The 15,314-nt window shown below is 34.8% G+C and overlaps 2 protein-coding genes across 22 annotated transcripts; one reads left to right on the top strand and one right to left on the bottom strand.

Annotated features, from left to right (window-relative positions):
- On the bottom strand, nt 1-4,699 carry LOC110889585 (homeobox-leucine zipper protein REVOLUTA-like). Of its 4 annotated transcripts, none has more exons than XM_035979051.1 (10): nt 4,338-4,699; nt 3,852-3,912; nt 3,591-3,690; nt 2,053-2,113; nt 1,668-1,755; nt 1,300-1,592; nt 1,033-1,221; nt 820-900; nt 430-567; nt 1-300 (listed from the first exon to the last, which is right to left on the bottom strand). In XM_035979051.1, the coding sequence occupies exons 6-10, from the start codon at nt 1,309-1,311 to the stop codon at nt 295-297; spliced, it is 426 nt and encodes a 141-aa protein (XP_035834944.1). In that variant the 5' UTR covers nt 1,312-1,592; nt 1,668-1,755; nt 2,053-2,113; nt 3,591-3,690; nt 3,852-3,912; nt 4,338-4,699; the 3' UTR covers nt 1-294. The 4 variants fall into 4 exon arrangements, with proteins under 4 accessions (XP_035834944.1, XP_035834945.1, XP_021992831.1 ...); XM_035979052.1 differs by having other exon boundaries at nt 1,300-1,555; XM_022137139.2 differs by having other exon boundaries at nt 1,300-1,755; nt 3,820-3,912.
- A 2,125-nt stretch (nt 4,700-6,824) lies between these two features.
- LOC110889586 (uncharacterized WD repeat-containing protein C2A9.03) lies at nt 6,825-14,991 on the top strand. 18 transcript variants are annotated; one of them, XM_035979050.1, is made up of 13 exons: nt 6,825-7,008; nt 8,900-9,052; nt 9,311-9,478; nt 10,232-10,318; nt 11,094-11,169; nt 11,951-12,011; nt 12,414-12,454; nt 12,537-12,671; nt 12,796-12,906; nt 13,460-13,551; nt 13,627-13,732; nt 14,168-14,254; nt 14,352-14,991. In XM_035979050.1, exons 8-13 carry the CDS (start codon nt 12,582-12,584, stop codon nt 14,763-14,765), a joined length of 900 nt encoding a protein of 299 aa, XP_035834943.1. In that variant the 5' UTR covers nt 6,825-7,008; nt 8,900-9,052; nt 9,311-9,478; nt 10,232-10,318; nt 11,094-11,169; nt 11,951-12,011; nt 12,414-12,454; nt 12,537-12,581; the 3' UTR covers nt 14,766-14,991. The 18 variants fall into 18 exon arrangements, with proteins under 18 accessions (XP_035834943.1, XP_035834936.1, XP_035834940.1 ...); XM_035979043.1 differs by lacking the exon at nt 12,414-12,454 and having other exon boundaries at nt 11,930-12,011; XM_035979047.1 differs by lacking the exon at nt 12,414-12,454 and having other exon boundaries at nt 11,094-11,214.
- The last annotated feature ends 323 nt before the right edge of the window (nt 14,992-15,314 follow it).

The following is a 15,314-nucleotide window of genomic DNA, read 5'->3' as shown; positions in this document are numbered from 1 at the left end:
GCAACAGTTCTGATCTAACATAAACAAAGAGAGAATTATAAACCAACAATACATAAGCTACATAACATTTAGAGGATCACCAATAGAACCGGTGAACAAACGACAACCAAAATGTGAAACAAAACAATAAAAAATTTAATGAGTTTCACTCACCTGGCCTATACTTGCATCAGAGAGTGATTCGTAATCAAAGTTGGGGCCTCATTTAGAGTCCAAAAAACGATTCATCTAACTTCTTGGCATAACATCACCAAATCCCAAATAATGCCAATTGGATGAATATCTTGTTTGCACTTAGGCCTGGAAAAACAGTGAGTCAATGTAACGGGTTATAACTGCACATACGCCATCTCACATAGCCACCACCACAATCAAGCTTCTGCTCATATGCTTAACAGATTGCTGGATTCAGAAGAAGCTGCAAATTACCTTGAAAAAGACTTTGGCAGACGCAACTGAAAAGAGAAGCAATAGAGAGATGTAGGATTCACGATGCTTTGGGTTTGGGGATAGAAAATATTTATCCAACACTCGACCCACTGCATTCTCATCGATTCCGCTGCATAACTACATAAAATAATTACACTATTGAGTAACCATACTATTACTGTAACAATTTAAATATTTGAGCAGACAGATTTAGGAGGCTGCATGCATTAAAAAATACACTTAGGTCGACTTTTCAACCTGTTTGGCCAGTTCCACTTTTAGCTAATTTTATTTTCACACATGTGAGATATTCGACCCGCTAATAAGTAAACGGGTCAAAATTGCAACCTTGTCTAGTTATAATGAATTTAAAAGAAGCTGATTAAGCACCTGTAAGAGATGAATGTCCCTTGACACAAAAGGATCTTCTTGACCAACTGCGTGACCTTCGAGTCTAATAACTTCAAGCATCTATACATAGAACAATTAAACTCAACATTTGGGTGTCTCATATGACAATTTCACCAAATTTATATAAAGGGTTATTTAGATTATAAAATATTCCATAAATTAAGAAAATGGTTAAGATGTGTAAAACAGTACCTCTTCATGTTCAATTGTCAGGCCAAGTGGCATGATGATTTGGCTACCTGCAAACCTCGTGGGCCGTGTCCCTTGATATCCATACGGGCTAGCTTTTACCGAAGCAGCTGAGTAAGCATCAACATTAAAATCGGCCCATTCTGATCGATGCTCTCGTAGAAACCGGACCAACACAGCCGGAGGTACATTCTACCAAAGAAAAGAAGAAACATCAAGAGTCGGACATTATTCAAATTTATATCACTAAAAAATCCATATAACACTCACGTGAAACATCATCGAGGCCTTTGCACAAAGAACTCCTCCAAGAAATGAGGGGGTTCGATGAATTAGTCGAGTTGCCGATATTTTTCATCCAATAGAAGAGTAACAAAACGACATTATGGCCGCAACAACCGACGCCAAAACCATGCTATGGAAATCCAGTATATGTGACATTAAAATTTGCACTACTCCAAACAACAACATATAAGTGTTGCCACCGTATGCGCAATCGCCATGACGCCCTTCTTTATGGTAACAGCTGGCTTTCAAAATCGCCATGAAGGATTATCGAAAACCTTAAACTCACCATTCATCATGAAACAATATTTGGAACCCATTCATTAGTAACCTTAATTAGTGAGTTAAACTACCTCATACAAGTCGAAGTTGTATAGATTTCTACTTTTGTTATAGCACCTCCTTTTGTGGCATTTGACATCACCCAACAAATTTTCCAATCTTCAATGATTCAAGTGAAAATTGAAAAAAAAACAAAGATATTAGAGAGAGATTAAAAACCCAACAGCTGTTTTTGTATTCCACAAGAAAGAATCTAAAAAAGAATATAAAAAAGAATACCCTTAACATCAAGTATACTATGAAAAAGCATAAATATAACCAAAAGATATGGATCAAAGCATAAATATAAGTTTTAAATTTTTTAAACAATATCTTGTAGAATGAAACGTGACTCAACACGAAGATCAGAAAACAAATGCATACATATGGAGGAAATTAAGGATAAGCATTTGGTACCAAGTAAGAAAGCAAGGAATACATCTTCATGGCCTATAGGTAAAACTACAGTAAAGGCACCCTGCAAAAGAAAAAGAACAATGAGAAAAGAGAATAAACCATTTATAAGATTATACCTATAAATACTAATCAATGCAAAACCGATGCTATTTAAATGGGAATGGGGCAATTCTTTTTTAAATTCATATATTACACAAAATTTAAAACAAACAGACTCGTTTATCAAATCTGACCAGACTAATTAAACTGAATTGTTTAATCAAACTAATTCTCGTTTGACCCGTTTAATAAAACTGGCACAATAATCTCACGGATTATTCGATCCACCTGCTTGCGACTGTTAAAAATGCTTTGACAATACACACAAAAATTTAAAAAAGAATAATCCAATCAAAGATGAACAAAATGAGAGAATTATAAACTATAAATTAGCAACTAAATGTTGCTTTATAGAGTTGTACCTTATGCATGGAGGGATTTTCAAAAAAAAAAGTTGTTTTTTCATTTCTAACCCAATGTTTTCTTTCTTTTGTAATTTAACCTTAACACTTTTTATTTTCATCTTTGGCCCCTTATAAGTTTCAAGTTTCACAAATTATTCGTTTTACGTTTTGTTTTAAATTTTGCAAGTTAACATGCCGCAACATGTGTGTGGGGTTCACCATTTTTTGGTTTGTTTTCTTTTTCCATTTGACAGGTTTGTTGCGACACGTTTATTTTTCCCGTTCGACTTAGTTATTTTTTTCTACGTTTTACGTTTCGATCTAATTTCTTTGCATTAACATACAAAAACGAGCGTGCGTGGTTCAACGATTTTACGTCTGTTTTTCGTTTGCTGTTACTTTTTTCCTTTTTTTATTTATTTTATTTTTATGAAATTTTCCAATGTTGGGGTCGCCGACAATTGTGTTGCATTGGTGTTGCTTGGTATGGTTTTACGAACCTTTTTAACCTATTAGGTTTTTTACCTATAATTTGTTTCAAGTTTACCCCTATAATTCCTTTACTTAAAAAAAACTATTTTTACGTGTCGGTATAAATATGATTTGCTCTATGTTTCGACGTAAACTTTTTCTAGAACACGATTTAGGTCAATTATAATACTTATCATTAAAAAAAATTACGTGCATAATTTTATGTACTATAAATTTGAGTTGGTCTACGTTTCGATTTGGAGGATGAGCTAGGGACAATATAATATGTACGTGCGTATATGTTTCGTAAATTTTGTTTCGAACGTGTGGAGTCAAATTGTAGTTTCCTTTCTATGTATGAGTTGAGTCACATATAAATTTGATTTACTTTACGTTTTGATCCAATCACAATGCTTATATAGGTTACTTCGGGTTCAATTCGGTACGTCAAAATGTGTGTTTCCATACGGTTAACGCATCACAGGACGTTTGGACTAATACATTCGATGTTTGCGATGTTCTCGCGCCGCAACGCGCGCGGGGTTATTACTAGTTGTATAAATTAATCAAGAGAAGATTAGCATATCAGGGGTGTCATTATAGTTAGTCAAGAAAACCAACTACCAGATTGGTAAACTCCTCCCAGATCCAAAGCAAAGGTTTCAATTGCCACAAAACTCATCAGGACCATTTCACAAGCCATCTTTCATGTTGTAGCAACCACCTGTAGTTAACAAAAAAAAAGCATTCAACAAATGTGTACATTTAAGAGCTATATAAGTTTTAAATGATTTAAACAATATCTTGCAGAACGAAAATGACTCAACACGAAGATTAGAAAACAAATGCATACATATGGAGGAACTTAAGATAAGCATTTGGTACCAAGTAGGAAAGGAAGGAATATATCTTCATGGCCTATGGGTAAAACTACAGTAAAAGCACCCTGCAAAAGAAAAAGCACAATGAGAAAAGAGAATAAACCATTCATAAGGTTATACCTATAAATACTAATCAATGCAAAACCGATGCTATTTAAATGGGAATGGGGCAGTTCTTTTTTTAAATTCATATATTACACAAAATTTAAAACAAATAGACTCGTTTATCGAATCTGACCAACCTAATAAAACTGAACCGTTTAATAAAACTAATTCTCATTTGACCCGTTTAATAAAACTGGCACAATAATCTCAACAACATATTACTTAACATAATTCCCTCAAAAAATGAACTTTTATAATTCCCTCAAAAACTGAACTTTTTTTCAAACTACATCTACTGTACAAGAGGCTCTATAGCATTATAGCAAGTTTTATTTTAAAGAGAAACCACATAATACAATTTCAAAGAAAAAAAAAACTATATTACCAAACTCAGAAAAAATTGAAGTCTGTGTAGCACTCATAGGCGTCTCAAATGTGTGAGGTTCCCTATCTCAGGTACCAATACTCCTTCCAAGGATAACCCATTAAGATCCCTTCAAACAGAACACTCAAATAAACATCAAAACACCCCTATTCAATCAAAATAGACGTTGTGAATCTAGGGTTTCAGAGCTTGGAGAGGCGAATAAAGAAATCATTTGATTAAGGTATAATAGGAGGAAGAAGAATCATTTGATTAGTGTTTATCCGCCGCCGTAAAATCCGCTTCAAGCAACCTTCACTTCAGACATGGCTGCGCTAGGGTTTTGAGAGGGAAGATAGAGAGAAGAGTTCTATGGTGTTCTTGAATGAAAAGAAAATTTAGAAACAATATATACCCGGGTCAAAATCCGGATCCCGTGTATACCCATATGAAGAAAAAAAAAGACCCGAAATTTTGGAGCCAAAACCAATTTCTAGAATGCCTAAGGTGATGCCACATCATTTTCCAAGCCCTCATATCATGACACATCAACCCTTATTTATCATGTTTATTATATATAATACATTTCTTTAATTAAGTTTGATGTTAAAAACGTAATAGTCACATTAACATTAAAATCAAATATAATAATTAATTTTTCCTTAATTATCTTTACCAATTGAATTGAATTTAAAATTTTTGAAATGGTAAATGGTTTCGACTCTAATTCAAATTCCGTAATTAATCATTTCCTTATTACAAAGCGAACGTAATAGCCTTCCATTCAAGACAAACCGACACCACTCACATTCGCGCTTCATCTGGATGTCGTAGAAAATAATGAGAAAAATAGGATTGAAACCCGGGTCAAAAGAAATACCAAATTTTTCTCCGACCACTCCACCGTTACCTCATTCGCTAACAGACAGGACTTAAAACCGTGGGGTATGGTGGGGTGGGGGTTTGAGGCATGGGTTGACACGTAGACTTCGAGGGGCACCGCTGGTCAGTTGCATGTTGGGTTGGCCACATGTTATATTTTTTTTTCAATTATTATAAAAATACACACAAAATTAAAAAAAGAGTAAACTTCTGTTTTGCTCCATGTGGTTTGGTCACTTTAACGGTTTTGCTACAAACCTTTAAAAATAGCCATTTTGCTCCCTGATGTTTCGGTTTTTTTCCAGTTTGCTCCCCGCCTCTAACTCCATCCAAATTGTTTGTGTTTCCATTTTGCTCCCCGCAGGGAGCAAACTGGCAACAAAACCAAAACATCAGGTAGAAAAATGGCTAATTTTAAAGGTTTGGGGCAAAACCGTTAAAGTGACCAAACCACAGGGAGCAAAACGGAAGTTTACTCTTAAAAAAAAGCCTAGCCACTTATAGACTAGCCAACCCAGCCAATGAGAGCCGGCCACAGAAGACCGCTAGACCCGCCCAACGCCCGGACTGAAACCCCCGCCCAAAGGGCCACACCGAAACCCAAGCCCACCCAAGATGATAACCAGGGCCGTTCCAACGTTTTTGGAGGCCCAAGGCTACTACAAAAAATGAGGCCCCTTTTCTTTAAAAAAGACTCATTTTACTTTCGATGCAGTTCATCAGAAAAGTAGGTTAAAGTAATTTGCATCCATCTAAAGAAAAGACATAAACAAGAATCGGTATGCATAAAAAGTAGGAAACAACATGCTGGAAATAACTGACATCATTTTGTTTCGCATCCAAGCTTAAATAGTAATTCTTGATGACGAAACAACACATATCATATGCTATCAATATAAAAAAGATAGCAATAATTGAAGTCAAGAGCATCAACAAGCTAGAATCAGTCTTGCAAGTTGTTTTACCAATGTTGCAGAAATCGGAAGCCATAATCAGTCTAGCAACTCACAACTCACAAATATGAAGTTTTCTTTAAAAAAAAAAATCAGTTTCCAAAAATTCCACTGAGTGATTGCCGATAACAACGGGTGAGTTTCCAAGATAACTATCAAACTTTTCAAACGATTGCGTTCCCAAAATGATTTTTCCTATTCCCTCGCCGCCTAGCATCGCCTATAATTTCTGCCAAATCTCCTTAATTACTCTATTGTCGCCTATCAACTTATTTTTTGGGCCTTAGTTGTTCAGTTTCAGCCCAAATCCAATACATATCCATACAACTTTTTAGCAAAATTGGAGGCCCTAGATTTTGGAGGCCCTAGGCCTTTGCCTAGTTTAAATAGCCCATTGGGCCGGCCCTGATGATAACTTGAACGTTTGACACCCTAACCCCACCCCATACCCGATAGTGTAAACTAGTTAAACAACCAAACTAGACAGACCACAACTTATTCTGGTTTGACACGTAACCTTTACAAAGTCCAAAGAGTGTCAAGTCACAAGTCCCACTACAAACAAACCGGGTCCACACCATGTTACTGTTATCCCAGTGGGACCCACACACCCACCCAACCCAACACCACAAACCGTCTCTACTCTCTATATCTATACCCCACTCACAAACCCTCAAATCATTTCCTTCTTCCAGACTCTTCTCTACACATCCTCTCATTTCACCCACACACACACTTTTTGTTGTTTTACGTTCATCGATCGGACTTTTTCTTCATTTCGCCGGAGTTTTTCACCGATCTTGTTCATATCGTGCTCGGAGGATCTTCAGTTTGCCGTAGTTCATCGAAATTTTTAGGTAATTCTGTTTATGAAGCTCTGTTTGTAGTGATTTTGTTATTTTTAGGTTAATATTGCTTAGTTTGTTTGTAACCTGTATGTTTGATTACTGATTTTGGATGTTACGCTTTGATTTTATACGTTTAGGATATATTATTTGATTTCTACTTTTTGACCTTATCTCGTTTAGTTAGTACGTAATCTATATGTTTGAATACTGAATTTCAAAGTGAATTTGATGTTACTTTGTGATTTATCTTGTTTAGGATACTTTATTTATACGTTTTGACGTAATCTCTATTAGTTTGCCGTAGGTAATTCAAATTTCTAGGTAATTTTGTTTATGAAGCTCTGTTTGTAGTGATTTTGTTATATTTAGGTTAATATTGTTTAGTTTGTTTGTAATCTGTATGTTTGATTACTGATTTTGAAGGTGAGTTTGATGTTACGCTTTGATTTTATACGTTTAGGATATATTATTTGATTTCTACTTTTTGACCTTATCTCGTTTAGTTAGTACTTAATCTATATGTTTGAATACTGAATTTCAAAGTGAATTTGATGTTACTTTGTGATTTATCTTGTTTAGGATACTTTATTTCTACTTTTTGACCTAATTTCTATTAGTTTGCCGTAGGTAATTGAAATTCTTAGGTAATTCTGTTTATGAAGCTCTGTTTGTAGTGATTTTGTTAATTTTAGGTTAATATTGTTTAGTTTGTTTGTAATCTGTGTGTTTGATTGCTGATTTTTAAACTGAATTTGATGTTACCTTGTGATTTTGCTTGTTTAGGTAATTTTGTTTATGAAGCTCTGTTTTCGGTGATTATGTTTTTCAGGTTACAATCGGATAGTTTGTTTGTTATCTGTGTGTATGAGTACTGAATTTGAAAGTGAGTTTGATGTTTGATGTTCGATTTTGATTTTGTTCGTTTAGGATATTTTGTTTCTACTTTTTGAAATCGAAAAGTTTAGGTTATGTGCTCTGTTTGAAGTAATTATGTTTTTTAGGCTAAGATCAGATAGTTTGTTGTAATCTGTATGTTTGAGTACTGAATTTTAAAGTGAATTTGATGTTACGTTTTGATTTTGTTTATGAAGCTCTGTTTGTAATGATCGGTTAGATCTTTATAACGGAGAGGTTAATTGTAAATTGATCTAGTTGTTTAAGGTCTTGCTTCAAAATTTTGAAAAACTTGCACCATTTCTGTAACAGAAGTCTTTCGAGTTGATCTATTTACACATGAAGAATAAATTATCATTTGCATAACTAATGGTTAATTTATTATGTCACAAATGGGTAAGAAAAAAGAAATTAGTAATATTAAACTTAAAATAGGATTAAATTACTCTTTCCTACTTTAATTTGGGCGGGAAAAAATACGTGAGGTGAAATATGGTGGTGACGCGTGTCCAAACTTGTATTCATTTATTATGAGGTAAAATATAGAGAGATTTTTATATCTAAGTTTTGGGTACTTGATGATAGGGCGTTCATTGTTCTGTTTAAAACTGATTAACCCAAATTTAACCGAACCAATTCTAAAATGAACCTATGAACCGAATTACAAATTCATTTTTTGGTTCAGTTTTAAATTGAAACCAAATTTATAACACTTCAAACCAAATAAACCGAAAACTGAACCTATGAACACCACCCCTATGTGATGATAGAAGCCTATGAGAAGTATAAAGTTAAATAAATACCCCATCGCGGACGTGATGTGTGCGCTTCATGCCTCGCACCTTGTCTCCGGGGACCCTTTCGCCTCGGTAGTCTTGGTGCGCCTGACGCTTTTTATCGTAGTGCACTGTATACATTTTTAAGAAGACGAATTGACCCTTTTTTCTGTAAAAGGGGGGAGAACCTTTTTAAAGTTCCCTAATAATTGTAGGACAATATGGCACAGTTTCAGAATCAAGAACTTGAGTATATGATTAATGATGGATATTATGATATGACGGATTCTGCGGACAGCTCTTCTGAAGACAACCAAAATCACTCGCATAGAAGTTTAACTGCTGATTCAATGGATTCAGATTTTGAGGACGATTTTGAGCAGGTATTCATGTTTCTTGTGTACATACTAGTTTGAACTTGTTGTAATGTTCTTGTGAGACACTTTGTACTGTTCTTTTCCCCAGTTTCTTGCTGGGCTCTATATATTCATATATAGTGATTTCGCCGTTAAAAAAAGTTTGAGCTTGTTTATTTTATCTTTTTGGTTCTATTTAAAAACATTATTATAAAATTGCTGTTTTTTTCTCTAGTATATGCAGCTTGTTTTTTGATAACTGACAGATGATTTTTGATTTCTTAGAGCAAGCCAAAAACGGATACATCGGCCGAAGAAGCTAGAAATGGTAAAGATATACAAGGAATCCCTTGGGAGAGACTCAATTTTACGAGAGACAAGTACCGTGAAACAAGACTGAAACAGTACAAAAATTACGAGAACCTGCCACACTCTCGTGAGAATTTAGAAAAGGTCTGTTTGATTGGATGGTTGAATCATATGTTAATAATCTTATGTACTGCTATGTGACATGCTCATATGCATATTTTGAGTCTTTTATTATTGCCTGTAAACTAGCGCTGTTCATAAAGCTCGGTTGTAAATGAGCCGGCTCAGCTTGATTTGTAAACGAGCCGAGCTCGAGCTAGGCCTCGCTTGGTTCTTGAGCTCGCAAGCCGGCTCAAATTATTTTATTTTATATAAAGTAATTTTAAGTGTCTTAAAATAAAAAAAAAAATATGTGGGAGGGGGTTGAAGTGTTAACATTTTAAGTTTAATTAATCATTAACATATACAAATATGGGAAAATAAACAAAATTACACATATAATACTTTTAATATGTCTTTCGGTCTTTAAAATACTAAAAAAATAGATATACGCGTAATTTTTTTATGTTAAAAAAATAGATACACGTGTAATTTTTTTATGTTATTATTTGTAAGAAAAACTAAAAGTTAGCGAACTGGCTCAATTTGGCTCAAGCTAGCTCGAACATTTTACGAGCCGGGCTGGCTCGTTTAAGTTCGAGCTTCGTGCGCGTGCTCTACCTGGGTGTCTCAGGAAAATTAAATTTAAGTACTTTTTGCTTGAGTGTAGAATATTTTTATCTGGTGTTAAGAGGGGTTGGCTACTGTTATTCTTTCTTTTAATTACAGCTTCTTGTTATTCTTTATATTTTGTTTTAGTCTACTCTATGGTTAAGTTTAGTATGGTATTGTTGACAGGAGTGCAAGAAAGTAAATAAAGGCCACACCTTCTATGATTTTCAGTTCAATACAAGGCTCGTCAAGCCGACAGTCGTGCATTTTCAGGTATAAAATTTCACTTATGCTTTAGTTTAATTTATGATTGAATGATTTGATACATTACATGTTCGTAGTTGTGTTGTGTGTTATTATTTTTTCTTAATCTGCATACTGCATTCTCGTGAGTCTTTTTTTGTCATCCCTCATTCTATAAGTTTGCATTTGCATTATGCTAGTTATACTTGTCAACTTACTCTACAGTTATTAAGCATGGACGTTTCTGGTTTCCCTATTTTTGATTTTTGATTTTTTTTAATTTTTTCTTTACTTTTGGGCATACACAAGTTACTTGTGGTCAAACGTGGATGTAGTGCACTGTGTATATCTTTTAATTTTTTATGTTTGTGATAATCTAGACCACATCTTAATCTGACTATATTAGCATCTGTTATTGTTTATGATGCTAGTTTATAGCTACTTTTCTTACATGGTTCTTGTTCCCTGATCTGCACACCAATTTACCTATACATGAGCTTTTTATAGAAACTTACTGTTTCTGTAGTAATCTCAACTGGCCATTTAGTTCATTTTATTTAAGAAAATGATTCACGGGCCTAAAATTCCGCCTAAGAATGAGATCACAACAAGGAGAGTGAAATTGGTTACGCCATGTGTCAAGCTTTGATTGGAGTAGGTTAACTTTTTAGGCCCGTTTATCATTATTCTTATATTGAACATTGAACAAAAAGAACTTGATTTTGGGCCTCCGTTTAATTGTTATAGTTTTAGCCCGGCTCATTTGAGCCGGGTCACGTATTTTACTATAATCCTTTTTGTGCAGATTAAAATAAGTGCCCCTATATCATGAGAGTTTTAAATAAAATCACAAGCCGTGCTATGTTGGAAGCATTGGGGAGGTATAACTTGGATTTCTGATATATGCATTCGTAAATTCATTCATGGTACACTTTTGGAAATGCTATAGATCTGTCAGTTGATTTTACCCCGCTAATTTGGATGCAGATAATGACCTTAAGGGTGGTATAATTTGTTAAAAAAACTTGGTTCGCCTAAATGGTGTTCTCAGGCTTTCATCATTAATATAAGAGTAAACTACATATATTATCCTTTATTTATATACCAAATTGCACTCTTTGTCCTTTCTCTTTAACAAGCACGCAAAATGTCTTTTATTTCTAAATTTTGCACGCTCTTTGTCCTTTAAGCCAACCGATGTTAACTTTTCATTTAACTTTAGGTAAATGACCAATTTGTCCAAAGGACATAATCTGAAATTTATTTATAAATTATATAATGTGTAATGTGTAATTTACTTAACGTTTTTTACTTTTATTTAGTTTTCTTTCTTTTTATTTTGTTATATTTATCATTATTGTTTTATCGATTACTTTAGAAATTTCTTAATTCACAAGTAACATAATTTTTTATATAAAAATATATGTTTTGTATAATCTATTTATTATCATTTGTTTAATTAAATTATTTACTTTACGAATAATGTAATTTCTTAATATAACCTTGGTTAATGGGCATATAATTAATTTATCTACACCCACGTGTGCATCTGGCCTCAATAGATTTGTTTTGTAATAGGCTTCTGTTTTTGGCTACATTATATGCTTATGTTTTAACATTAAATATGAATGTTGGGGACAGCTACATTAACTTTTATTTCAGCCGTAGACGCAGGGTGCCATTTGTATGAAGCGGCATGAGGATTAAGGCAGCTCATAAGATGGTATGACAGGGACACATTCTAAAACTTACAAAAAAATTGTCTCCTGTGGACCCTTTTTTTCATTTTTTTACTGCTTGGCCTGGGACGTAAAGCTGTTTTCTACTTTTCATTGATCAGTTTGAACATAATTACTATGCATACTAATCCTTAGCTTAGATTCTCATCCTTACAAAACTTATACATGCAGCTTGGTAAGCTGCTTTCACTTTTTATTCGCTAATGATTAGCTTCAATTCGGGTGACTCGAGTTATCTAGCATTTTGTCTCATGATTGATTTTCTTTAATACTAGTGCATTTTGTTCAGTTAATCCTTCTTGGTAGGAATGCATTATCTACCGTCTTCCTACGTGGCTTTATAATAATAGTAAACTCACACGCTTGCATTTTTTTATATTTTGTAGGATATAGTTTTAATTTAGATGGATGTGCTTTTCGGTTGCATGTGTGTAATACTAACCGATGTTCTTTGACGATAATGATTTTGCTGATGTGCAAGTCTAATCACCTTTTGTTAATTCTTACAGCTAAGAAATCTCTTATGGGCAACCTCAAAACACGACCTGTACCTTATGCAAAACTACTCGGTTATGCATTGGTCTTCACTTGTCAAAAGGGGCAAAGAAGTAATTAATGTTGCTATGCCCGTCTTACCTACTTTGGTAAGCAGTTTTTTCATCAATTCACTCTCTTAAAGTTTCACAATCTTGTTACCAAGGGTGGCAAAAAAATACATTCTGATGATTTTCAACCCGTTTGACTCGTTTTTCGATTGTACATCCGCAGAAATATCCTGGATCTTTTTCTCGTTCACTGTCTCGCGTACAAGTAAGCACTATGGCTGTCAAGGACAACTTAATCGTTGCTGGTGGTTTTCATGGTGAACTGATCTGCAAGGTTTGTTTTATTCTTTTGAGTAAAATGCCATTTTGTCCCCAAGGTTTGGCTAGTTTTGCAACTTTCGTTCAAAGGTTTGTTTTTTCGCATTTGGATCCAAAAGGTCTGAAATCTTGCCATTTTCATCCGGCTCATTAACTCATCCATTTTTCTTCGTTAAGTCGGGGGTATTTTCATCTTTTTACCTATATTATTTTTCAGTTTTTATTTAGCAAGGGTATTTTGAATAATTGTACATTATGCTAAATGCTTGTACATAAAGTGAAAAAGACCGAAATGCCCTTTAAGTCAACAAAAAAGACTAAAATACCCCTGATTTAACAGCGAAAAATGGATGAAATTAACAAGCCAGATGTAAATGGCAAGATTTTAAACCTTTTGGATCCAGATGCGGAGAAACAAACCCTTGGACGAAAGTCGCAAAACTGGCTAAACCTCGTGGATGAAAATGGCATTTTACTCTTTTCTTTTTAAGATTGAAACTCTTCATAGTTTGAGCTCTGTAGCCAAAAATGACTTCCATTTTCTAACCATTGTTCTACATATTAAATAGTATCTGGACAAACCCGGAGTCTCCTTTGCCACAAAAATCGCAACCGATGATAATGCCATAACTAACTCAGTTGACATATCCTACAGTTCAAGGTTTGTCTTATATAATTTCATGCATCATTGTGTTTTTATCTGTATCATGTTGTTTGACTGGTTCTACATTTGCAGCGGGTCAATGAGAGTTATGACAGCGAACAATGATGCACTCATAAGGGTTTTTGATGCCGACAATTTTAAATGTATTGATAACTTCTCATTTCCATGGTCTGTTAATGTGAGTATCTCCCAAGTCATTTTATTCAAATAGTAAAATGCCATTTTTGTCCCTGAGGTTTGGCCAGTTTTGCAACTTTTGTTCAAAGGTTTGTTTTTCATCATCTTGATCCAAAGGGTTTAAAATCTTGCCATCGTTGACTCCATCCATTTTCTCCAATAAGTCAGGGGTAATTTTGTCTTTTTGGCTAACTTAAAGACCGAACTGCCCTTTAAGTTGACAAAAAGATGGAAATACCCTAGACTTAACGGAAAAAATGGACGGGGGTTAACGAGCCGGATGAAAATGGCAAGATTTCAAACCTTTTGGATCCAGATGCGAAAAACAAACCTTTGAACGGAAGTCGCAAAAATGGCCAAACCTCAGGGACGAAAATGGCATTTTACTCTTATTCAAATATTGCTATTGTTATAATACCTTTCTTGTTTCATGTAGGATACATCTGTTAGTCCTGATGGTAAATTATTAGCGGTCCTTGGTGACAGCACGGAGTGTTTGCTCGCCGATGCTCAATCAGGGAAAGTACGTTCCGCTTTCCGATTATTATTTTATTTCTTGAAAAAAATGCTATTTGCTCACAAATTTAATTTAAACAAAAAAAAACATGTTTTCATCACAGGAAATCGACAAATTAAAAGGGCATTTAGACTACTCGTTTGCATCCGCCTGGCATCCAAACGGACAGATTATAGCAACCGGGAACCAAGACACAACATGCAGATTATGGGATATAAGAAAGCCATCAAACTCCTTAGCCGTACTCAAGGGCCAAATGGGTGCGATCCGATCCATACGGTTCAGCTCAGATGGTCAATACATGGCCATGGCTGAACCAGCGGACTTTGTTCACATATTCGACTCGCAAACAGGTTATGAATCGGGCCAGGAAATTGACGTGTTTGGAGAAATAGGTGGGATTTCGTTTAGCCCCGATGCTGAAGCGTTGTTTGTTGGGATATCAGATCGGACTTATGGTAGTGTGTTGGAGTTTAACCGAAAACACCATAACAGATACTTGGAGTTGTTGTTCTAGTCCAACCCAACCGGGCCGGGCCAGTGGTAAAAGTTTATGTGATTAGCTGTTGTATAGTTTATAATATAGATTATGAAGCTGGTTTGTAAATGAAGTAATTGCACTGGGTTCTTTTGTTGATCGAACTATGCGTTCTTGTTGCTTGATATGGTTTGCGTGTAAGACTGTTGCTAGCCGGCCGGCCGTAGTAATTATATGGAATGATAAAAGAGGCATTTTGTATGAATTTAAATGAGTCGGCTCGTTGAGCTGCGTACGTTTTCAGGTTTTAAATAAGTCGACATCAAGCTATAGTCGATGTCCGGTACTTTATTTTGTTCGAAGCGCCCTTTTGGCCTAGCCCGGTCGGTATCCAGCCGGGCCTTTTTTTGTTCCAAAAAATTACCCCTTTTTTTATTTACAAGTTGGTATATTGATTGACGATGGAAGTGTACTCTTTGGGGCAACTTAGGAGCCGGACAATACAAGCAAAATAAGAGTTGAAAACAAACACTGCACGTACTTTAAGTGAATCCTAATTTATAAATAGTTAAAAATTCAAAACCTATG

This window comes from Helianthus annuus, chromosome 10 (assembly GCF_002127325.2).
Source record: "Helianthus annuus cultivar XRQ/B chromosome 10, HanXRQr2.0-SUNRISE, whole genome shotgun sequence".
Lineage (NCBI taxonomy): Eukaryota > Viridiplantae > Streptophyta > Magnoliopsida > Asterales > Asteraceae > Helianthus > Helianthus annuus.
The sequence above is the reverse complement of the archived record's forward strand: the minus strand, read 5'-3'. Positions and strand labels throughout refer to the sequence as shown.